A 25154-nucleotide genomic window follows, 5' to 3' on the forward strand; every position below is an offset into this window, starting at 1 on the left:
TTGTGGAATTCTCTGCTATGAGATGTGGTGACAGCCAACAACCTGGATGGCTTTAAGAGGGGTTTGGATAACTTCATGGAGGAGAGGTCTATCATCGGCTACAAGTTGGAGGGCTATAGGCCACCTCCAACCTCAAAGGCAGGATGCCTCTGAGTACCAGTTGCAGGGGAGTAACAGCAGAAGAGAGGGCATGCCCTGCCTGTGGCTTCCAGCAGCATGTGGTGGGCCACTGTGTGAAACAGGATGCTGGACTAGATGGGCCTTGGGCCTGATCCAGCAGAGCTATTCTTATGTCTTCAGGATGCATGGAACAACATAGATATCTTCCTTCTTCTCACCTCCACAAACCTAAACTCTCAGAGGCCTGACTCTTTGGGTGGAAAATTCCCAGACCTTTGGGCACCAGGGACATTTGATGCGGGTACAGTATGAATTATTTATTCAACCCTGTACAAGGCTGACTCATGGAAATTAGAAATATTTGTCATCAGATTTGCCCAATCTCCATTCTAACTCACTAGGACTACTCCTCTCAAAGCAGAAGGTTCAGAGTTCCTTAATCCTATATCATACCTTCTCCAACAACATGACCTCCAATAGGACCCAGAGCACAATCCAGGTTTGTTTTTCCGAACATACCACTTCCAGCCCAGTTCTCACTGGGTCCTACTCTCCTCATCCAGTCGAACTCCCCCTTCTTTCTCTAGCTGCAAGTCTCCAGTTCTGGGCATTACATTTTAAGGAAGACATTGGTGAACTGGAATGGCTTCAGAGCAATGTTCCCTCTAACAGGGATCCCCAGATGCTGTTGACTACAACTTCCAGAATCCCCAGCTGCAATGGCTTTTGCTTGGGAATTATGGGAGTTGTAGTCAACAACATCCGAGAATCCCTGTTAGAGGGAACGATGGTTCAGAGAAGGGCAACAAAGATGATGAGAGGGACGGAAGCCAAGTCCTATGAGGAACAGCTGAAGAAGCCGGGTACATTTGGCCTAGAGAAGAGAAGACCAACAGCAAATACGAAAGCCATCTTCAAATATCTGAAGGGCTGTCCCACAGGAGGATTGGATTTGTTCTTTGTGGATCCTGAGGGCAAAACTAGAACTAATGGGTTCAAATTACAAGGAAGCAGATTAAGACACTAGGAGGACCTTGCTAATTGTAAGAGCTGTTTAACAATGGAACTGTCTGTCTTGCGCTAAGGTGGACTCTCCTACTCTAGAGCAGGCCTGCTCAACTTAGCTCTCCCCCCCCAGCTGTTTTTGGGCTACAACTCCCATAATCCCTAGCCACAGCAGTCAATAGCCAGGGTTTATGGGAGTTGTAGGCCAACATCTGCAGGAGGGCCGAAGTTGAGCAGCCCTGCTCTAGAGGTTTTCAGACAGAGGCTGAACGGCCATTTGTCAGGGATGCTGTAGTAGTCTTCTGTACTGTGAAGGGGGCTGGACTGAAAGACCTCCAAGGGCCTTTCTAACTCTATCATTCTAGGATTCTGACTGGGGTTGGAACTCAAGCTCACAGGATCTAAATTCAAAATTCCAGCAGCTTTTCTCTTCCTACATTTCCCAGGCCTCTGGAAGAAGCAGGCATCTGTCCAGAAAAAAACGGAGGAGACTGTAGTATGTACTGTAGTATTGTTATGAGCTGGAAATAATAACTGGAGTAGTCCAGTGTAAAATTCAGCTCAGTCACGTGGCCTTAAAAGTAAAGGTAAAGTGTGCTGTCAAGTCAATTTCGACTCCTGGCGCCCACAGAGCCCTGTGGTTTTCCTTTGGTAGAATACAGGAGGGGTTTACCATTGCCTCCTCCTGCGCAGTATGAGATGATGCCTTTCAGCATCTTCCTAAATCACTGCTGCCTGATATAGTACCAGCGGGGATTCAAACTGGCAAATGTGGCCTTAGGCAAGGCAAACTCAGTATCTACCCTGCCTCCCAATACAGTAATACGATAATAATTGGGCGCCAGTGCAATACAGTGAATACAATATGGACTTGAAATCAGAGGCGTACCTAGGGAAAATAGCGCCTAGGTCAAACACTGAAATTGCGCCCCCTGTCCAAGCATCTGACACCCATCTTTCAGATAAGTTTACCATATCAGCTCAAAAATACAAGTCAGGCTCGTTAAAGTTAAAATGAGAGAAAGAGAGCAAGAAACTCCCAGTGGGCCTTAATACTAAGGATTTCACACTGATTGAAAGACAAACTCACCATTAATAGCCATATTATTAAGACATCACATTAACTCACTTATCACAAGAAGCAAAGTAAGAGCAAATGAATACAATCTAGCTCATAAGCTTCAGCTCAGTATTCACAAGCCCTGGTTCTCTGTACATAGTGCCAATCTGAATATGTGTACAGTGTCTTATATTATATTAATTGTTTTAATTTTTTTAACCTGTAGCTCCTTTGGGGGGCTTCCTAAAGACTGTGGGGGGGGGTCTGCAAAGGTTCCCCTCCCCCCCCCCCGCTGGCCTCTAGGGCCTCGCAGGGACCATTTGCGCATATGGAGTGGCCATTTTTAAAAATAATTTTTTTTAAAGGCCACTGAAAACAAAATGGCCACAGCACATGCTCAAATGGCTTCTGCAAGGCCTGGCATGACCTAGGGCCTCACAGAGGCCATTTGAGCATGCACAGTGGCCATTTTGTTTTCGGGAGCCAATTTTTTTTTTAAAAAAAAAATAATTTTACAAAATGGCACCCCCATGCAGGTGGCGCCCGGGGCACGTGCCCTGCCTGCCCCACCCTAGATATGCCCCTGCTTGAAATGGGGAGACTTACCGATTCAAACCCATTTGGCCAAGAAGCTCATGGTAATTTTGACTGCTGGTCATTGACCATAATAAAGATATCTGATCTGATCTATCTCCATCTAACCTTCCTCACAGGAATTCCATTCACATTATATTCAGTGCACGTACGTATACATGTTTTATTCATGTGATATATACAATGTACGTATGTACACATGTACACAGTTATTCACATATAGTAGTACACTTGCTATCTATACTTTGCATTTGAAGGGACCTGTATCCAGTTTACTTTTCTTTTATTTATTTTTTAATTTATTTTTTACATTTTATATCCCGCTCTTCCTCCAAGGAGCCCAGAACAGTGTACTACATACTTAAGTTTCTCCTCACAACAACCCTGTGAAGTAGGCTAGGCTGAGAGAGAAGTGACTGGCCCAGAGTCACCCAGCTAGTATCATGGCTGAATGGGGATTTGAACTCGGGTCTCCCCGGTCCTAGTCCAGCACTCTAACCACGACACCACACTGGCTCACAATGAACACATGTACAGTCATTCACACAAAAACATACACATGCATACAGACACCTGTATGCATGTACAAAGTTATGTCTGAATAGGTCTAGGCTTGCTGTGGTATTTGAGGGGATACATCCTCCTATATCAAACATTATCGGCACCACCTGTCACCCTGGGAATACTGACTGACTTCAGAGGTTCTATTACTGATTCCACTGCCGCTGATGGACAAGGTTATTATCCACCAGTTCTCCATTTACATGTAATGTTCAATGAGCAAACAATCTGTGTACAGTGAATGCACATTCCTATCTATGTGCAAGTACAGTTATTCACACATTATAGTAGTGTCCTTGTCTGTACTCTGCATCTGAAGGGGTCTGTACCCAGGTTCATTTTTAAAACGAACAGATATACAGTCATTCACACAAATACATGTACTACTACAGACACCTAAATGCATGTACAACATATTACGGTCTGTGACCAGCAAGAAACAGAAATATACAATAAACCACCACCAGAGTGAATAATAGACTAAACAGTCAACTCCAATTATCAAGAAATCTTATGGATCTTATTAACTTAAGGTATAGCAGGTGAGTATATTAGAAGCTCAATAAACCTATTCAATCAAGGACCAGAGACATCTGTATCATTGGCCTTTTCAGAAGTGCAATGAACACATGTTTTGTTTCACCAGGCCTTTAGAGTTTAAAGCTGCTGTGTTTTATTAATTATTATTATTATTACTATTACATTTATATCCTGCTCTTCCTGCAAGGAGCCTAGAGCAATGTACTACATACTTAAGTTTCTCCTCACAACAACCCTGTTAAGTAGGTTAGGCTGAGAAAGAAGTGACTGGCCCAGAGTCACCCAGCAAGTCTCATGGCTGAATGGGGATTTGAACTCAGGTCTCTCCGGTCCTAGTCCAGCACTCTAACCACTACACCACGCTGGCCACCTGCTGCATATAACATTGCTGATGATTTTATTACTGAATTTATTTATATCCTACCCTCCCTCCAAGGATAGCCTCTCAGGGTAGCACATAAGGTTCTCCTCCTGCACCATATTATCTTCACAACAATCCTGTGATGTAGGTTAGTCTAAGGGAGAGTAACTGGCCCAGGGTCACACAATGGGTTTCATGGCTGAATGGGGATTTGAACCCAGAACTCTCTGGTCTTAGCCTGACAGGAACAGTAAGGATGTGCATGGAACCGGCGGGTGCATGCTACTTCCTGTCACTTCTGGTCTAAGGAGCAGACAGGGCGGCAGGAAGGTACACCACCCCGCCAGACTGGTTTTTCAGTGAGCGCCAGTGGGAGAAATGGGGGGGGGCGGGGAAAGTGCACCCTCCCCTGCCCTTAAAGTTATCCCCCACACACCACCAAACCTCCCAGTGTTGGAACCTCTTTGGAGGCCCATAAAAGGGCCTCCGAACAGGTTCATGCACATCCCTAACTAACAGTTTAACCACTATAAAATCACAAAGCTTTTAATGGTATTGAAGTTTTATTCTGTTATTTGCTTATTCTGTTATTTGTTTATCATATCTCCATACCACCTGATATGTAAATCTCTAGGCGGTATACAAATCCCAACATTAAAACCACAGGTTCAAATACATAAAACACGATAAAAACAATATAAAACAAATTATTAAAAATATTAAAATTCTAATTAAAAGCTTGCAAGAACAGGAACGTCTTGAGGGTCTTCCTGAAAACAAACAGAGAAGGAGATGCTCTTAGTTCAGCAGGGAGCATATTCCAAAGCCCTGGGGCAGCCATAGAGAAAGCCCGGTCCTGAGTCGCCACCAGATGAGCTGGTGGCAACCGCAACCAGACCTCTCCAGATGATTGTAAAAGGCGGGCGGGTGCATGACAGAGGAGGCGATCTTTTAAATAGCCTGATCCCAAGCCTTTAAGGGCTTTATAGGTAATAACCAGCACTTTGTATTTCACCCGGAAACATCTCTCAAAGTCTCAAGTCTCTAAAGAGGCATCTGTTCACCCAGGCTTTTAATTACATATTGATGCTATTCACACAATTGCAGAAAATTGGGCTAGCCTCCACTAGCCCGATTTTCTACAATCGTGAGAACCACCAGGGTCAGCTACGAGCCCAGTGGTTCTTGAGCGAGTAACCCGCTCAAGTAGCCCGCCCCTTAAACCGGGTTTGCAGAGCGAGCACTCTGCAAACCTGGGTTTTGGGATCGTGAGTAGCCGCGGTGCGGCGCTGTGGCTACTCACAAGTAGACCCCCAGCAGAAGGCTGAAAAGCAGCCTCCCGGCTTGGGGGTCTCCCCAGTATGCCTCGCGCAAGACATACTGGAGCTTCCGGGAGCCGCATGGCCCTCGAACTCCCCAGCCCCTGTCGGCTCCATTATGGAGCCAGCAGTCCTGTGGGTGGCTAATCTGGCCGCCTAGGGCTCCCGTCCTGCACATCTGCGGGGAGAGCAGGCTTAGCCCGCTCTCCCCACTTAGCTTTACAAACCAGGTCTCACTGATCATGAGACCCAGCTCATTGTTTTAATAGTTTTAACACTGTTCTAAAACATTGTTTTAAAATTTTTAAATTGTTGTAATGTGTTAATTTTTTCTGTTATTTTGTTTTAACTAATGTTTTAACTTTTTCTGCTTTTGCTTTGTTGCAAACTGCCCAGAGACACAAGTTGGGGATGGTATAAAAATAAGTTAAATAAATAAACATTCCTCTTTTAAAGCCCTTGCTTTAGTGGCTACTACAATTTGTAGCAGCAAATTCTACAGACTAATAATGAGCTGTGTGCAGAAGTCCCTCTGTCCTTTGTCTGTCCTAAATCTCCTCCCTGTCAGTTTCACTGAATTACAATTCTAGTGCTGTGAGAGAGGGAGAAAAACATCTCTTTATTCATTTTCTCCACACCATGAATAACTTTATCACCCTCAATCATGTCCCTCTTAGTCATCTTCTTTCAAAAATGAAAGTGTTGCCTTTTCTTGTAAGGAAGGTGCTCCAGCCGTTGATCGTTTTGGCTGCCCTCTAATGCACTTTTTCCAACTGCACAATATTCTTTTTGAGATGGGCAACCGGAACTGTACACAGTAGATATGCCTGCTCCACAGATTTGTACAAGGGCATCGAAATATCAAAGACAGATTGAACTGGAAAGAAAATAGTACTGCTGATAAGAGTGATACTGTATACAAACTGACATTATTACACAAGGATTGGGAGAAGAGAGATTCAAGACCCCTGGATTCTAGTCCACAATCTGAGAGGCAGGCTTATGAGACTGGGGATATGACTGCATTACAGAAATGCTAGATTGCTTGCAGGCAGAACTGCAAAGATAGTGGGGCCCTGTGGTTTAATAAAGTAAAGTTGTGCCATCGAGTCGGTGTCAACTCCTGGTGACCACAGAGCCATGTGGTTTTCTTTGATTGAATACAGGAGGGGTTTACCATTGCCTCCTCCCACAGAGAATGAGATGAAGACTTTCAGTACCTTCCTATATCACTGCTGCCCGATATAGGAGTTTCCCATATTCTGGGGGAAACACTAGCGGGAATCGAACCAACAGCCTCCTGCTCTCTAGGCAGGCTACTTCCCCACTGCACCATTAGCAGTGGGGAGAGGGGGGAATCGGGAACTATAGTGCCTTGGGTTCTACCCACATTTCTGGTCAGGGTGTGCAGTGTGATGGCTGAAAGCAAGGAGGGGTGGGAAAGCAGGACTTATTGGTTTTGAGGAGAAACAGAGGAGGCAGAACAAAAATCATTCCAAGAGTCGAAATCAACTTGACAGCACTTTACATATTTGTGAGGGGAGTATTGGAGAGAGAAATCCAGTTCTGAAAAGCAAAGAGTACCTAAGGGGAGGAAAGGAAGACAGCCAGGACTTCAGGGTTTCTATTGTAGAGTCTGAAATGGCTCAGCAGTTTGACCTTGGCAGGAGGTACACAAAGGACCTTTGTATCAAAGAACTGCAAAAGCCTTGCTGATATTTTTAAGGGGGGTTTGATGCATGGAAGAGCAAGAAGGGGGCTCAACAAAGGGAACACATGAGTCACCCAAGGGTGGAGCTGCTATCAGTTGCTTCCAGTCTGCATCTGTCTCGTAAGGCATGGGGTGGGTGGGGAAATGAGTCAGTTTTCACAGCTTTAAGCAGGAGATTTGGTTCCTAATTCACGAGCTGTGGAAAACAGCACCACAATGGAGCCAAAAATGCATTTCGATACAAAAACACACCATTTTCCTTAACTATAGATGTGTGATGGAGGGAGCGGGGGAAGTCACGTGTGACCATCACCACAGTGTGATCTCTGGTGCAACTCCGCAAGTTATTAACTGAGGTGACTGGCTATAAATACAGTAGTTCCTGTGGCACTGTGCTTCATTTTGGAAACCATATCTTGCCAGTGTGCTTGTCAGGGTTGTCCCTGGTTTTGCTCACTATTTTTAAATCTGTCCCTCAGTCACTCATTATGAAGGTCCTTGATTCTTATTGTGCACCTGAATTGGCTTACAACAGAGGGTTGGTATACAGTTCACGGCCACCACACAGAGCCCTTATACCACGAGCAATACAGAAAGCCCTCTTCCTTGGTCAGAAGCTAGTTCAATCAATCAATCTTTACTACAGCCAAAGACCAGCATAGAAGCTAGTTTTATTCAACGGTGATCATATTTAAAATTGAGCAAAGGCTGAAAGGCCAGCAACACTGGCTTGCCCCACTGTTCAGCCATTCAGGCAAATGAATGGGGAAGGAGAGAGGGGAGAAAGCTGGCTAGCCATGCAAATCTCACTCGCTCTCCCCCCCCAACGCCCTCGCTCGCTCTTCCCCCCCCCGAAGCTCTCCCCATTGGGTGGGCCAGGGCCAGGCCATCCCACCGCCACCTCCCACCTCCTCCTCCCAGCTGGTAGGGCTTTGCCCGCCGTCTGCCCACCTCCTCACCGCTGCCCTTATTTCTCCTCGTCACCACCTCCTCTTCCTGGCCGGTGGGGCTTTGCCCGCCGTCCACCCACCTCTTCTGGCAGGAGGGGCTTTGCCCGCCAACCCTCCACCTCTGCATCCTGACCACCGCCATTATTTCTCTCCACTTCAATGCTGGAACTCCTGCAGGCTCTAGAGCATCTGTGCGTTAGTACTTGATTGCTCCCCTCACCTCAGAGATCTCCCCACCCTCACCTGAGCTGCACTCCTGCTCCTCCTCCATCCCGTTGCTTCCATTCCCCTCACCCTTCTTGGTCGTGGCTGCAGCATTGCTGCTGCCTATTAGCCAAGCTGCAGCCCCCTATCCCCACAGACCTCCCCACTCCCTCCCAAGCCCCAATCCTGCTCCTCCCCCCAGGAGCAGCAGCAGCAGCGGTTGACAGGGCCGTTCCTCGCTGCCGCCACCACCATAGCCACTCATTCCCCTCAGGCCACTGACAGGCCCAGGCCCAGGCCCAGGGCCCATCCCTTGTCTGCCTGCCTTCCTCTGACAATGGCTTCCGTAGCCCCAAACAGCAGCAGTGGTTGACTGGGCCCTTCCTTGCTGCTAGTGCTGCCATGGCCGCTCATTCCCCTCAGGCTGCTGACAGGCTCAGGTCCATCCCCTGCCCTTCCTTCTGTCTCTCTTCCCCTTCCCTTCTTTTTCTCTCTTTCTCTCTCCTCCACTCGCTCTTCCCCACTCTTTCTTCCCCCTCCCTTCATGTTTTTTCTCTCTCCCCCACCCCCGAGTTAACAGATCTTGTTCATCTTGTTTCCTCATCTAATTCACACAACGGCATCCTCCCTCTCCTGAAGGGGCTCTTTCCTCCCTCACGACCCCTCTCTCCACAGACCCCTGCCCACTATCCATTCCTCTCCTCTGCAAACAAGAACATCTTCCGACCAGTAACAGTTGCATTCCAACTGACCTTAACCATCACAGGCTCCTCCTCCCTGTCTGCACATGGAATCCCCACTGCCCAATCACCATGGTGCTTCTGCTCTAACTGCCCAATCAGGTGCTTATGCTTGCAAACTCTGGCAGCCAATCGCCTCCTTTCTATCATGTCCCCACGCATGGTCCATCTTGGAGAATTAATAATATAAAGATGGCTCCCTGTCCCCAAAGGGCTCACAATCTAAAAAGAAACATAAGACAGACACCAGCAACAGCCACTGGAGGGATGCTGTGCTGGGGCTGGATAGGGCCAGTTGCTCTTCCCCTGCTAAATATAAGAGAATTGCCACTTTAAAAAGGTGTCTCTTTGCTCAGTTAGCAGGGGAAGACGAAGGCAAAAGCCTTTTTCACTGCTCATCACCATGTGTACTGCAGCAGAGGCTCCACAGAGTTATCTTAGGCACCTCATCTTCTCAGTCCTGTTTCCCTGAGGTAGAGAAGAGGTGGAACACTGACAGACACTAAGGTCGCGCACATGACCATAAACACCAGTGGGGTGGAGGGCTCCCTCCCCATCCAGCCTCTGCTTCTCGCAATGGCACATGATCAGTGCCACGGCATGTGGCAGAGCAGGAAGCCAGAAGAGGAAGTCCTCCGGCATCCTTCAGGGCCCTGCCAGGAGCGTGGTGCATTGTGGGATTCTCCCTCCACCAGGTGCTCTTAAGTTGCCACCTGGCTCTGTGTGGTAGGGCGCTGCTTGAGGCCTGCACACACATGACCCCAAACCTGGGGTTAAGGGCACAATCAGCCCTTAAACCGAGCTTAAAGCCTGGGGTAAATTCCTGAGCTTGGGGCTGAGGCAGTGCCGAGATTGGGCCCAAGCCCAGGCTGGGCTACCCAAGCCGTGTGAATAGCTTCCCACACACTACAGGAGACACATAAACCAGGACTCAACAAACTTTCTTTGGCACGAGGAGTCAGCGCAAAACTCTAGGAGCCAAACTTGCCTCTGCTCCATAGGGGAATGGAATCACTGCTTGCCCCCAACAAGGCTCTCTGCTCCATGGTATTTGTTGTGTATTCTCCACCTTTCTTGCCCACTCCTCCTCCTGCCACATCCCTCTTGCTCAGGCAGGCAATGGACTGATGCATCCAGGAGGAGGACTGAGCAAGCAAGGCAGGGGCAGGTTGCTCTCTCCTCTTCCTGATCATGTCCGTCCAACTCAAGCAGCCAGTGGTGGGCCACTGTGCAAAACAGGATGCTGGACTAGATGGGCCTTGGGCCTGATCCAGCCAGGCTGTTCTTATGTTCTTATGATGGACCTGGGCTTCCGCTACTCCATGCTGAATGGACTCACCTGCCATGTATGCAGACTACTGGGTGCCACTAGAACACCAGGCAGGTTTGGTGGAGAAAAAGCAGCTCAAGTGCATTATAAAATGGCTGCCCTTCAGCTAAAGTGGAGCGGAGGAGGAGTGGGGAAAGGACACAGATGGGAAGCTGCCAGCTGCCAATCCCTAGCCTATGACAAACAAACATTACTACTGGCAGCTGGCAGTGATGCAAAAAGTAAGGTTGGCACCTTTTATTATTTTTTTACTGGCTCTGCTGCTACATCTTTAATTTGCCACCTGGCACACAAAAACTTTGCAGCGGAAGCATTTCTTACTGCCAAGAAGAGAGTCACTTGCTACATTTCTGCATGCCAAATGCCTGTTAAAGGCAGCAGGGCCAGTGAAAAAGGAGGGAAATGGCAACTCTATCACTCGGAGGATATTATTTCTGAACGTTATTTCTGAACGTATCCCCATTTCATGGAACATGCCATTCCTACCTCAATAAAGCTTCGGGCGACAGACATCAACTCCTTGCTTTTTGTTCTCTTTGAAACAATGGTCAACAACTAACTGAATCAATGGGCCAGTCCTGCTCTTGAGCTGAGAACAGGGGTGGGAAACTAGGCCTCTTCCATCTCCCTCTTTACTGTTTTTGAGTTGGAATAGAGGTCACATTTTCAAAGACATTCTGTTTGGTTTCCCCCATTAATATCTGAAGTGGAGACATGCAGAAGGTTGCAGAAATTATTTGCATTATTAGTGGGGGGGGGGGAGGGAAGCATGTTGCGATATTGCTAATCATGAAAGTAGCCGCTGCAATTTTCTGCATGTCCTCACTTCACACGTCGCACCCCTCGAGAGCATATAACTTGGAGAGGACAATTGGTTACAGCAGGTTAGCTGGCTACAATAGCTTCTGCACTGGTGGCAACTTATTCACAAGGCAGGAGTAGGCATTCTTCTGAGCAGAGACATCTGAAAGGATCTACTCATGTGGCAATGGGGTTCCTCAGTCCTCTTTAAAATATTTACATATACCTATTCACACAAGCTTGCAATTAGCAACACTTATATACCACTTTCCAAACAAAGTTCTCAAAGCGGTTTACATAGATAAACATAAATAAATAAAAAGGTTCCCTGTCCCCAAAGGGCTCAAAATCTAAAACGAAACTTAAGACAAACACCAGCAACAGCCACTGGAGGGATGCTGTGCTGGGGATGGATAGGGCCAGTTGCTCTCCCCCTGCTCAAGAAAGAGAATCACCACATTAAAAAGGTGCCTTTGCCCAGTTATCAGGGATTGCTAATTAATTCAATGGGTCACTATGGCAAGCAAAACTTCCTATCAGACCACCAAGAAATTCCCTTGCTGCAATGATACATGAGAGCCTTGAAGCTTTCTCACACTCCCTTCTAATGTAAAGACTTACAGGGCACTCCTGTGCATGTCTACGTACAAGTAAGTCTGACTGAGTCCAATGGGACTGATTCCCAATTAAGTGTGCCCTTTGTGGCTGGGATAGTGGGGGTGACAGTCCAACCACCAAGGCTGGAAACCCTGCCTTAAGGTAAGAAGGGAATAAGAAAGAACACCGTGTGCCATCTCAGTGCTGCAGCTCTGTTTCACACAGGGTAGTGTCAAGGAGGCTGACCCTGCGGCTCCTTCTCCCCTTGCAGTCTCAGAGTTCTGGGGCTGTCAGGAGAAAGGCAATCTGTTTGGCGGCAGGAATGTGTATGTGCTGGTGCTAGTGGAGGAGGAGGAGGAGTAGGAAGGGACAAGTATAAAAGGAGTCGTCCGGCACTGTCGCAAGATCTGGCTCAAGATCTGGTGTTGTAAGGCATTTCATTAAGTCTCAGCATGTACTACTGACAGCTTCCCTGTCTTCCCGATGAGGCTGGCAAGGCTCAGAGGTTTCATTTATCTGTCCAGAGGGCATGAGCAGTATTATTATAATACTAGTGGTTTTGTAGCCCGTTGGTTAACGGGCGCTAGTGGAGCTCTGCGCTCCAGACGTTCGCCGCCATTCCCTCTCCCGCCACCCCCCGGTGCCCGGGGCTCCGGCCGGGCCCGCCACCCCCCGGTGCCCGGGGCTCCGGCCGGGCCCGCCACCCACCGCGGCTCCGGCCTGGCCCACCGCTGCCCGGGCCCACCGCTGCATTGTTTTGTTTGCCGCCTCGTCCAGCGGCCATCCTGGGCGGCCAGAAGCGGCCGCCCCGAAGAAGCTGGGTAAGCGGCGGCACGGCCAGGCCTCGGCCATGGCTCTGCCGCCTCCTTGGCCGCGCCGCCTCCTCTGGCCGAGGCGGCGGCTTTGCCGCCGCCTCGGCCAGTGTCCCCCGCCGCCGCTTACCCGGCTTCTTCGGGGCGGCCGCTTCTGGCCGCCCAAGATGGCCGCCGGGTGCTGGCGGTCCTGCCTCCCTGGCTCCTTCTGGCCATGCGCTCCACGGACGGACACCAAGCCTTTTATTAGATAGGATTATTATTATTTCTTGTTTACACAGTCAGACAGGTGTTATTGACTGGTTTGTTTTTATCCAGACATCGAGTCCTTCCCAAGGACCTGGGATGGCTGAATTTTATCATCAATACTGTTGGTTATTATACAGTAGATATTGTCGCAAAATATAGGCTGTTCCCAGTAAAGTTGCTTTTTGTAATTGGCTGATGGTGATTTCTGTGGCCCCTATGGTGTTGAGGTGCTCTTCCAGGTCTTTTGGAATTGCACCCAGGGCGCCAATTACTACTGGGATTATTTTGGTCTTTTTCTGCCACAGCCTTTCAATTTTGATTTGTAGATCTTTGTATTTTGTGATTTTTTTCTATTTCTTTTTCTTCTATTCTGCTATCCCCTGGTATTGCTATGTTGATTATTTTGACTTGTTTTTCTTTCTTCTCAACTACAGCTATATCTGGTGTATTGTGTGGCAGATGTTTGTCTGTTTGTAGTCGGAAGTCCCATAATATTTTTGCATCTTCATTTTCTACAACTTTTTCAATTTTATGGTCCCACCAATTTTTGGCTACAGGTAGCTTGTATTTTTTGCAGATGTTCCAGTGTATTATTATTATTATTACTACATTTATATCCTGCTCTTCCTCCAAGGAGCCCAGAGCTGTGTACTGCATACTTAAGTTTCTCTTTCACAACAACCCTGTGAATTAAGCTAGGCTGAGAGAGAAGTGACTGGCCCAGAGTCACCCAGCTAGTATCATGGCTGAATGGAGATTTGAACTCGGGATCCACAGACCATCAGATGTATGGCAATGCCTTAAAGGGGAAGGGCTGCAGCTCACTGGTGGAGCACATGTTTTGTATGCCGAAGGTCCCAGGTTCAATCTCCAGGTAGCGCTGGGAAAGACTCCGGCTTGAAACCCTGAAGAGCTGCTGTCAGGCTGCACAGACAAATACTGAGCTAGCTGGACCAAGGGTCTGATTCAGCAGAAGGTGGCTTCCTAAGTTCACTCTAGTTTCCAGAAGGCAAAGCTAATTTATACAAAGTGATCCCAAGTGTGCACTTGTGCTCAAGAACAGAAGAAGAATTTGCAGGATCAGACAAAGGCCTGGGCTACTTTACAAGACTGCCAGCAACCAGCCGGCACGAGGTTGGCCAGTGCAACATGGTCCCCTGCTAACTGAGCAAAGAGGCACTTTTAAAAAGTAGTGATTCTCTTTCTTGAGCAGGGGGAGAGCAACTGGCCCTATCCAACCCCAGCACAGCATCCCTTCAGTGTCTGTTGCTGGTGTCTATCTTATATTTATTTTATAGATTGTGAGCCCTTTGGGGACAGGGATCCATCTTTCTTTCTTTATATCTATTTAAACTGCTTTGGGAACTTTTGTTGAAAAGCAGTATATAAATATTTGTCATGTTCATTGAAGCATTGCTTTATTTCACTTTCACATAAGTACCACTTGACAGCATTTTGTCACTGACTGTCTTACTTAAAAGCCAAAAGGCGTAGTGACCGCATCAAGGAGCAGCTTCCCAGTAGAGCTGCCACACCAATCAAATCTAGTCAGCCATGTATGCCCCTGGAGGAGAAGGGCAGGATAACGATGTAAATGAATAATAATAAAATTCTAGCACAACATAGATTTTCCTTACCCTTCCTAAAATACCACGTGTTCTAGAACAGCCACAAGTATGACCTGTAAGCCAGAAAGGCCTGAGTTCCAATCTTACCTCAGCCATGAACTCACTTTAAGCCAGGGGTTCTCAGTCTTGGGTTCCCAGATGTTGTTGGACTACAACTCCCATCACCCCCAGCCACAAAGGCAAAGTTGTAGTCAAACAAGATCTGGGGATCAAAGGTAACTGCTGTTTTAAGCCATTAGTCACCCATCTGCCAACCTGGGAGAGTACCACCGACCAACACTTAAAGGGCTGTTAGTATTCCTTACATCATAGTAATGTATGTGAGGCACTCTGAAATTTCAAGGAGCACTGGAGAGCTCTAAGAGCTATTATTGTGGTCTTTTAAACAACAGCAACACACACACACACGCCTACCTCCCATGTTGCCCAACAACCAATGTTCTTTTATCTGGGAACTACCATTCAAAACTTCTGCTCCGCCAAGCCAGTTCCCCATTTCATTCTGTGCAGAGTTATTTCAGTACCGCTAGCACACAATTCATCACCCCATCAAGCTTTCCCATCCTACCGCCTGTCGTTGAAGCTCAGCACTTCTCTTTCAAAGTGTTTCCAGTTCAGTTAGCACAGTAGCTGCTGGAGCATCGTTCATCTCTCTCTATTTGTCACAAAGTCGTTCCCCCCGCCCTTCTGCATCGAAAATCTCTCCAGCTTACTTAATGCAGTCACCCAAGAGATTCTAATACTACTGTCCCTCTTTCACTCTGTCTACCAAAAGATGCTACAGTCCACAAAACCTTCTAGAGAACAGTTCAATAGCCTTGACTACTCTAGCTATTTTTAAATATGACAGCATAGAAACTGAGCATAGAGGTGCAGGTGCAGCTATATTGCCATACTACTCAACAACATTTTTACTTCCTTTTAAAAAAAGCAACCTTTTCCTTTATACCACATACTCCTGTCAATATATATGCATTTTTTAAAATCACCCTTCTGAATACAGAAATCATGGCTATTAGGTCCCTACTCAGGGATAGACATGCACACACCCCACCAAAGTCCTTTACATAAAGGAAGAGGGAGAGGATATGAAACTGGCCTGCATATCATTAGACCCACCAAGCCATAGGGGAGGGGCCAGAGCACACGCTTTGCATGCAGGTTTCCCTGGAATCTTCAAATAGTGCTGAAAAACACCCCTCTCTGCCTGAAATCCTGGAGAGACACTGCCATGCAGAGTAGAGGATACTGATCTAGATTGGAGGTTCCCAACTTGTGGTACTCCAGATGTTGCTGAGCTACAACTCTCATCATCCCCAATAACAATGTAGGTTGGGAACCCCTGATCTAGAAGAACCAACTGTCCGACTTGGTTTAAGGCAGCTTCCTAAGCTGAACACAGCTCTGTACCAAATCTAGGCATCTTACACTGCAGTCCTCAGTAGATACTTGCAAAAAAGTCCCACTCATGTCAACTTATCTGTATTCAGGACAGTAGCTTTAATGGAATTGTTGGACCTTTACCTCCCTTCCATAGTCACCTTAAGTGGTGCAGTGGGGAAATGCTGGACTAACAAGCAGAAGGTTGCCGGTTCAAATCCCTGCTGGTACTATATCGGGCAGCAGCAATATAGGAAGATGCTGAAAGGCATCATCTCATACTGTGCAGGAGGAGACAATGGTGAACCCTTCCTGTATTCTACCAAAGAAAACCACAGGGTTCTGTGGGCGCCAAGAGTCAAAATCGACTTGACAGCACAGTTTACCTTTACCTCCCTTCCAGTCTCAGTGTTGTTTGTATTATTTATTTATTTATTTATTTATTTATTTATTTATTTATTTATTTATTTTATCCTATCCTTCCTCCAGCTTATCTGTCAACCATAAGAGGACCAAAGTGGTAGTGGTTGCTAGGAAGCATAAGCAACATAAATGGGTTTTGGATGGTCCCATAATAAAACAATGTCAGTCATTCAAGTACCCAAGACTACATTTTTGTGAAAATGCCTTATGGCATACCCATTCTGAGGAAATGTAACCATTGGCTGCTCATTCTTTGGGGGCCATAAAATTAACTTTATTATACTAAAAGTCATTGTCCAATAGAACCAAATTTAAAAATCTATGTAATGAAAATTGTACCTTTTCTGTTTTATGGTGCACTGATCTGGGGTAGTTTGAACAGAGATGAATCTGATATTATCCAAAACAAGTTTCTACAAATACTCCCTTGCAGTCTCTTATAGTACTCCTGGTGTGCTCTTCAGAACTCAAGTGAGCCTTCCTTCTCTAAAGGCACACATTCATAAAGCCATGATTTTATATTGGAATAAACTTATCTCTATGTCTGACCAATGTTTAGCAAAAGCATGTTTTTGGACCTACAAAACTGAGCAGACTGGACACTAATTATGCAACTCGCTGGTGTCAAGCTACTTTATGCTCTAGTATTTGATACTTCAGGAGGTCTCTAATCATAAAATCCATAGTTTTTGCAGCAGATGCTAAAATGCATCTTGATCATAAAGAATACGAAGAGCTTAGAATTGTATTAAAAAAACCAAATCTGATCATAAAAGAGTTGTGCATCTGTGAAAACTAACTTTCCCTAACATTTGACACTTGTTTACCCAGATCTGATGGGAAATTTTCTAAAAGTCAGTTAATGCCCATTTTAGTGTTTGTGGAGCAGATCAAACTGAGGATATGTTTTCTCTTACACTCTCCATTGCATCTACCCATGGAGTGGTTTCTTTCTTATTTCCTAAGGTTCTTAGACAGACATCCTGATGACTTCAAAATTTGTTGGCAAATACAGGAAAATCTGTTACAGGGTTGCATTGTTTGCATTAGCAGCAAGGAAGTTACAAGCTCTTTTTGTGTCTTAAAATTATGTAGATTGCCAGTTGACCTTTTAAATTAATGGGGTAGAATTTTATGTTGGGCAGGGTTGCTTTGGGTATAAATAAATCAAATCTCAAATCTCTTTATTTCGGTCAGCAACCAGCATGAGGGTATACAGGTGAAACTCGGAAAATTAGAATATCGTGCAAAAGTTCATTAATTTCAGTAATGCAAATTAAAAGGTGAAACTGATATATGAGACAGACGCATGACATGCAAAGCGAGATAAGTCAAGCCTTAATTTGTTATAATTGTGATGATCATGGCGTACAGCTCATGAAAACCCCAAATCCACAATCTCAGAAAATTAGAATATTACATGGAACCAAGAAGACAAGGATTGAAGAATAGAACAATATCGGACCTCTGAAAAGTATAAGCATGCATATGTATTCAGTACTTGGTTTGGGCCCCTTTTGCAGCAATTACTGCCTCAATGCGGCGTGGCATGGATGCTATCAGCCTGTGGCACTGCTGAGGTATTATGGAAGACCAGGATGCTTCATTAGCGGCCTTCAGCAATTCTGCATTGTTTGGTCTCATGTCTCTCATCCTTCTCTTGGCAATGCCCCATAGATTCTCTATGGGGTCAGGTCAGGCGAGTTTGCTGGCCAATCAAGCACAGTACACTGTATACTTTTCAGAGGTCCGATATTGTTCTATTCTTCAATCCTTGTCTTCTTGGTTCCATGTAATATTCTAATTTTCTGAGATTGTGGATTTGGGGTTTTCATGAGCTGTACGCCATGATCATCACAATTATAGCAAATTAAGGCTTGACTTATCTCGCTTTGCATGTAATGCGTCTGTCTCATATATCAGTTTCACCTTTTAATTTGCATTACTGAAATTAATGGACTTTTGCACGATATTCTAATTTTCCGAGTTTCACCTGTAAGTTTTCTTTTCTGGGACTGTTTGTGTCCCAGAACATTTGCACTATTGCAATAGCGATTGGCTACTCAAACAAAACTTACTTACCCTTCCTTCCAATGCACTGAGAGCAAAGTAGATGATTATCCCCTTTCCAATTTTGTCCACAAAACAATCCAGAGCGGTAGGCTAGGCTGAGAGATAGTGACTGGCTCAAGGTCATCCAGTGAGCTTCATGACTTAGTGAGGATTTGAACACCCCAACACTTCTAGTCCAGTGCACTAACTACTATATCACACATTCTCTCTTAAATAAATCCCTCCTCTTTCCCAATGCACAGTTACTTGGAAGTAAGCTCTACTAAACTGATATAGGACACATTCTGAGTAAATATGATCTGGTTGCACATATCTGGAGAGGTACAAACCTCAATTTGAAAAGCAAAGCAGAACAAGCGATTCCTTCCCTAAGGAGAAATGTCTGGAGAAAATAACTCCTTTTTTATTATTCTTTGACCCCCAGAGCCACTGACAGGGAGGACACAACATTTAAGATATTTTGGGAGAGGTTATGGCAGTAAGCAATTTAGATGGGAGAAAAGAAAATATGATTCAATGTCCACTGCATTGCAGATGTAAGAAGTACAAAGAAATCCAGCAAGCACCCCAGTGCTTTCCACAGAAACCATCTTCTACAAAGTGTGTGTTAAAATGGGGTGGGGGGATTATTATCCAAATATATGGCAGAGGGGACTGCAGATTAACTTTGAACTGTTCTGAAAGAGGGGCCAGAAGCAAAGGGCTATTGCTCTCTAACTCACTCATAAAGCAAGAGGGCCTAGTTTACCCTAATCATTTCATAAAACTGAGAGCGGTGGGCTGTTACACTGTGTACACATGCATACAAAGCTTGGGAAAGGAGAGTATTGCCACTTTGCATAAGTAAGTGGCACTCAGCCTAGATGCTATAAATCAGGGTCAGAAGTTTAGAAAGAAAGTGAATATCTATGGTATTTACAGTACCATATAATGTGTGAAATACCTGTGTCATTCACTCCTCTCCATATATTTAAACAGGAAGGAGAAAGAGAGCCCAGGGCTTTTTAGATATTTCAGGGAAGCTGTTTATTCCTCTGCAAATGCTTTAAACAGTTCGGCCCCATCCCAAATTATCTGAACCTATGAAGCTGCTTTATACTTAGGCAGACTGTTGGTCTATCTAAGTCAGTATTGTCTGCACTGATTGGCAGTGAATCTTCAAGAATTTAGATAGGGGACTCTCCCCAAACTACCTGGGAAAACCCGTGGTTGAGCCTGGTCCTGGGGCCTTTTGCAAGCCTGTGCACTATTTAAATTTTTAAATGAAGGAAAGCTAGAGGTCAACCCCACAAAAAACGATTCAAGGAGAAGGAGTGGCCTATCATGTCCAGATGTTTCTATGGACAATCATGAGTCCCAGATGTTGCAATGATAAGGAGATTGTCTTTCCCATAATTATAGTGAAAGGGAAACGAAAGGTGAAAATCCAGATGTTGAAGACGGGAACATCTAGGAGTTGTTAAGGAGAAAGAGATCACACATCCTTCCAGATGTTTAATTGCGGGGGAAGGGCTGCACCTCCTCCGCCTCTTTCCCAAGGCCCCGCCCCCTTCCGCGCTTACGCTCACCCTGCCGCTTTCGCTCCCGTTTGTCTTGCAGCTGCTTTTTCTTCTGCTTAGCGCTGAACGGCCTCTTGCGAGGCATGTCCTATCCCGGCTGCCGTCCCCTCCGGCTCCAACAGCACCGATTCTCAGCTCCAGAGCGAGGAAGGGAGGAGCCAAAAGAATACTCCTCGGCGGGGAGAGGAGGAGCCAATGAGCGCGAAGCAAGGGGTGGAGCCACAGGGAAAGAGGCGGGGCCTCCTCAAACTAAAGAATGCGGGATCGTGACGTAGAGAGGGAAGCACCACTGAACTTGAAGGAGACGGGGTGGCTTGACAAAACCATTCGAGACAAATGAAAAGGGATGGATGAAAGGATACAATGTACAACTCCTGGAAAGAGATCAGAAGAAGGGGCAGGAACATTATGGACTGTAGCACTGTGGCGGGGGAGAAAAGAGATTTTACTATTTCTCTAGGGAAGGAAGCGGAATAAACCAAACAATTCGACCTAGTCCATTGAGCGCCGCCTAGCGTATAGTATAAATATTTTTGTTGCTGTTGGAAAAAAGTATAGTGAAAATAATGGAACACTACACAGTGATCCAAAAAATAAAACAGGCACTTCATTGATCATGGAAGTTAGCATAGGGCTGGATTCAACACTAGCTAGAGTTCCTTACTTAATAGGTACAAAATACTTTTAGTAATGCCTTTTCTTTTAGAATCAGGAGAGAAAGTAAATCATTTACAAGCCCAGTCATGCCTAAGTTAATCAATCTTAAACTTATTGAAATCAACTATCGTTAGATCTATATACTAATTCCAAAAGTGCTGAAACTTGGGAAATGTTAATGGATGAAGATCCAGAGTGCCTGCAAGCAAGTGGGGGATATTGGCAGAGTTGGGTGACCCGCAAATATGTCTGTGTTCAAAAAATCAGAAGGAAAAAAATCAGAAGGGGGGAAAATGAAGGGGACAAAAACACACACAAATAAAACAATGAGAGAAGAGCTGGTCTTGTGGTAGCAAGCATGACTTGTCCCCTTGCTAAGCAGTGTCTGCCCTGGAGACTACATGTGAGCACTGAATGGGAGACTACATGTGAGCACTGTAAGATATTCCCCTCAGGGGATGGAGCTGCTCTGGGAAGAGCAAAAGGTTTCAAGTTCCCTCCCTGGCTTCTCCAAGATAGGGCAAGATTTTTTTTAATTGAACCAGCAAACTACCAAAGCATACAGTACGTTACCAAAGCATACAGTACGTTACCAAAGTATACAGTACATTACCAAAGCACAATTATATACAAAGTGGTTGTTTGTACATCATATATCTACAAAGATTTACAAACAAGGATATAGGGCTGAGAGAGATTCCTGCCTGCAACCTTGCAGAAGCCACTGCCAGTCTGTGAAGACAATACTGAGCAAGAGAGACCAATGGTCTGACTCAGTATATGGCAGCTTCCTATGTCTCTATGTTCCCTAACTGCTCCCATGTTAGTCAGTAAGTGCAATGTTCATGTTCAGAGTGCAGTTAACAGACAAGCAGAGCTAATAGAACTCTGTGGCAAGGGTGGGGTGGAAGAAAAGCATGAGCAAAAATGTTAATATGATGGGAACAGAGCAGGAAATTTCTCAGCTTGAAGAATACTCCTTCAAGATAATCACAACCCCTTCTGCTTCTGAGCAGGAAAGCTGTCTTCTAATAGTTTCCATAGAAGAAAATGATATTCTGTTTCTGAAGGCTCCGGCTATAGAGCGGTATATAAATGTAAGTGCTATTGCTATTGCTATTGCTATTGCTAAGGTGTTGTTGGTGTTATGAAACACTGCCCTCCGAAGTGCTGATGGGCAATTTTTGAGGGAATTTCCTTACAATTCCCCAAGTGTATGGGAATATTCTGGAGGTTCAGATAACCACAGTAAGTCTTAAGAAATGTGCCTTAGCCCACTCTATACAAACCTAAAGGACCTTCCTTCTTCACATTAGCCCTTGAAGACATTGGGGCTGGATGAAAAGAAGATGGGACTGAGCTCCATTCCCTCCTCCTGACAAAACCCTGAAAAATAAAAATAAAATAAAATTTGCATATGAGGTAAGATCAGAATTAAAGGAGGAACTCCTGTTACTAACTTCCCACCACCACCATGTTCATGCACAGGCTCAGGTAACACATGTGCATCAAAGATATACTGCAATATTTTGCTTCAGGTCCATACTTGTGACTACTGACATACAAGTTACCCTGAACTCAACTCCATAGTAAGGATGCGGTCCAATGCACCCTTACTCCCAGGGTGCCCATTGAACACACTAAGACCTACTTCTGAGTCAATGTGCATAGAATCTGGCTGCACATGTGTTTACTAAAATTAATTTGTAAAATTAATCTGCAGTCCTAAACAATGCAACTTCTTGGTGCCATGGCAGTTGAAAGAATATGGAAATATGGAATTTATTCCATATATCTAGAATATGGAAACAAATACTTCTGAATAAAATATTTGAGAATTAGTAGAAATGGATAATCCCCAAGATTATTATTCCATTTTTCTGGAAAGTATTTGTTGGCATCCTTGTTCCTTTTGGTTACAAAGGACCTCATTAACTGGTTTGAGTTAACATTATTTTATTTATATGCTTATTCTAAAATCCTTCCAAGGAGTTGATGGTATCAGCTTCCCATTTATTTAATACTTATAAAACACTGGAGTTCAGATTTCAACACCTGTTTCAGGCCCTTCTAACATTGTACTTAAAAGCCATTGCTTTGATTGCTATTGCATATAGTTTGCATATCCTTCTGCAATTATTTTTGATTTCTGGAGCCATTACTGCAGTTGCTATATTTTGGGGCCATGAAGAATGTTTGAGGATCAATCTTCCAAACTAGCAATGTATAAATTACATTCTTAATGTTCCCTTGCTATAAAATGCTACTTTTTGACGTTTATATTTGATCTATAACTAGAACTTTTGTAAAATGTACAGTTTTCTTTTTGCTATGGTGACTAAAAAATATTACTAGTAATGAATCAAGGCTGTCTATATCCTACTTTGTAGAGATAATGCCTAAAATTGGAATGTAATTATTCTAATGTCTATTACACCCTGAGCCTTTTCCAACACATTATTGCGCGCTATACAGTTAGGCCTTTTTTGGAGACGAGAGTCTCCCCTCCACTCTCGATTAGTGTTCCATAGTTGCAGGAAAATCATTGAAAGGCCGAAAGAAATATCATGTCTGTCTGCACCATTGGAAGACACAGCTGTTCTTTGACAATCGATAAATTAACGAGCTTCCCGGTCTCTATGGTTTCAGGGGATCCCTCTAGGAGAATAGCACTTCCTGATCTCTATGGTCTAGACTCATAGGCTTATCGTAGCCGGAAGAAAGCGCAACAGTTTTGCCGTCTGTAAGGTCTGGGCCCCTGGAATCCTAGGCACGTCATCTTCCGCGCAAGCGCAGTACGGCCAAGGTGTGCATGTGTGGAGCCAGGATTCCGGGGAGAAGAGTCACCAGAATAAGTGGCGGCTGCGGAGACGGAAAGGGAGTCCTCATCAGCCATGCCTAGGGGAGGAAAGCAGCACCAATCTCAGGAGGAATGGATCGGGGACGAGGAAGAGAAGAACTGCCCCGCACAAGGGGCTGGGGGTGAGATGGAGAGGGGAGGGAATTGGGTTAGGCTAAAGTGGGGAAGAGGCTGGCCCGTGAAAGGAGCCAGAGGTGGGCGGGGGGGAGGAACTGGAGCTCACGGGGTCTGTAAGGAAAGGGGAGTCGGAGTCGGTGTCGGTGGGGTGTAGAGTTGCTAATCTTCGAGGGTGGGCCCGAACTGTCCGGGGATCAGTATCGGACTGTTGAAAGCAATGTTAGAGATGTTAGTGGCTTGAGATGGGGGAGATTGGCAATAAAATTGCTTTAGTCAGAGTTTGTAACCGTAGTGGAGGTCAGTGATGGGAAGGAAGGAGAAAAGCCTGGGGTAATAACTCCTCTTCTTTGCTCCTTCCCCTTTGTTTTCCATATATGTACTTTTCCCCTATAAAATAAACATGGAGTAACTCTTGCTTTCTGTTTCTGTACATGCAATTCCTAATTCAGATCAGAATCCTCAAGGTAGGCATCAACTGGGAAATTTAACCAAGGCTTAGCATATGTGAATGTATATACTCCTATTTAGTGCCTTGTAACCCTTGTCTCTCCTCTCACCCCTTTTAGATACATTTAGGTGCTTCAGGACAGAGGCATGTAAATGTAACCCCTACTAATTTAAAGTGGTGATTCACTTATATTTAGTAGAGAGAGAGCAACTGGCCCTATCCAACCCCAGCACAGCATCCTGTTGGTGTCTACCTTATGTTTCTTTTTAGATTGTGAGCCCTTTGGGGATGGAACCATCTGAATTATTTATTTATCGATTTTAACCTTTTTTTGAAACTTTTGTTTAAAAGCGGTGTATAGGTAGTAGTAAAGTGTGCTGTTGAGTTGGTTTCAACTCCTGGCAACCACCGAGCCCTGTGGTTGCATTTGGAGGGGTTTTCCCATTGCCATCTCCCACACAGTATAAGATGATCCCTTTCAGCATCTCCCTATATCGCTGCTGCCCAATATAGGTGTTTCCCATAGTCTAGGAAACATACCAGTGGGGATTTGAACCAGCAACTTCTGGCTTGCTAGTTAAGTCATTTTGCCACTATGCCGTTAGGTGGCTATAGGTAGCAGTAGTGTTTGGGAATTGTTTTTAGGTTACTTTGTGATGTGCCATGTATGTTCAAGACACTATTAATACTATTTCTAACAAATTTTGTCTATTTGATATCCCTTATCCATTCTGATCAAAAGGGAAGTTAAAGGGACCAAGTTAACTTTAAATGATATTGTAAAATGGTCCTGTAATGGCAGATGGGTGATGATCATGAATAGAACACCATGGCCTGTAGACGGGACTGGGATAACAGCTTCCTAAAGGGCTAAGCATTATGTAATCTTCCATATGTTTTACTGCCACCTTTTTTCTAGAAAGGAAACTAAACAGAGTAATGTTCTAAACAGAGTTCTAAAATCTACAAGGTGAAACGGACAAATCTAACCCCTACTAACTGAATTCGAATCCCAACTAACCCTGGTTACTAAAAGCCAACCCAGTCAGGAAGGT

General features: G+C 45.2%; 2 protein-coding genes across 9 annotated transcripts in view; one reads left to right on the top strand and one right to left on the bottom strand.

Moving 5' to 3' along the window:
* The window catches only part of GNL1 (G protein nucleolar 1 (putative)), a 49760-nt gene extending 27700 nt beyond the window's left edge, over nucleotides 1–22060 (bottom strand). The window contains exon 1 of one of the 6 annotated variants that reach the window (XM_053291850.1): nucleotides 21964–22060. In XM_053291850.1, coding sequence (XP_053147825.1) covers nucleotides 21964–22003 — 40 coding nt within the window. In that variant the 5' untranslated portion in view covers nucleotides 22004–22060. Of the gene's footprint in view, nucleotides 1–8222; nucleotides 8489–14996; nucleotides 15019–18467; nucleotides 18598–20026; nucleotides 20183–21963 lie in introns of those variants that run through there. The other 5 variants (XM_053291855.1, XM_053291853.1, XM_053291854.1 and 2 more) reach the window with 5 other exon arrangements.
* Nucleotides 22061–23391: 1331 nt separating this feature from the next.
* The window catches only part of ABCF1 (ATP binding cassette subfamily F member 1), a 50235-nt gene continuing 48472 nt past the window's right edge, over nucleotides 23392–25154 (top strand). For 2 of the 3 annotated variants that reach the window (XM_053291849.1, XM_053291848.1), the window contains exon 1: nucleotides 23392–23656. In XM_053291849.1, the coding sequence (XP_053147824.1) occupies nucleotides 23569–23656 (88 nt within the window). In that variant the 5' untranslated portion in view covers nucleotides 23392–23568. The remainder of the gene's footprint in view (nucleotides 23657–25154) is intronic. The other variant, XM_053291847.1, reaches the window with a different exon arrangement.

The sequence above is a fragment of the Hemicordylus capensis genome, chromosome 2 (genome assembly GCF_027244095.1).
Source record: "Hemicordylus capensis ecotype Gifberg chromosome 2, rHemCap1.1.pri, whole genome shotgun sequence".
NCBI classification, from domain to species: domain Eukaryota; kingdom Metazoa; phylum Chordata; class Lepidosauria; order Squamata; family Cordylidae; genus Hemicordylus; species Hemicordylus capensis.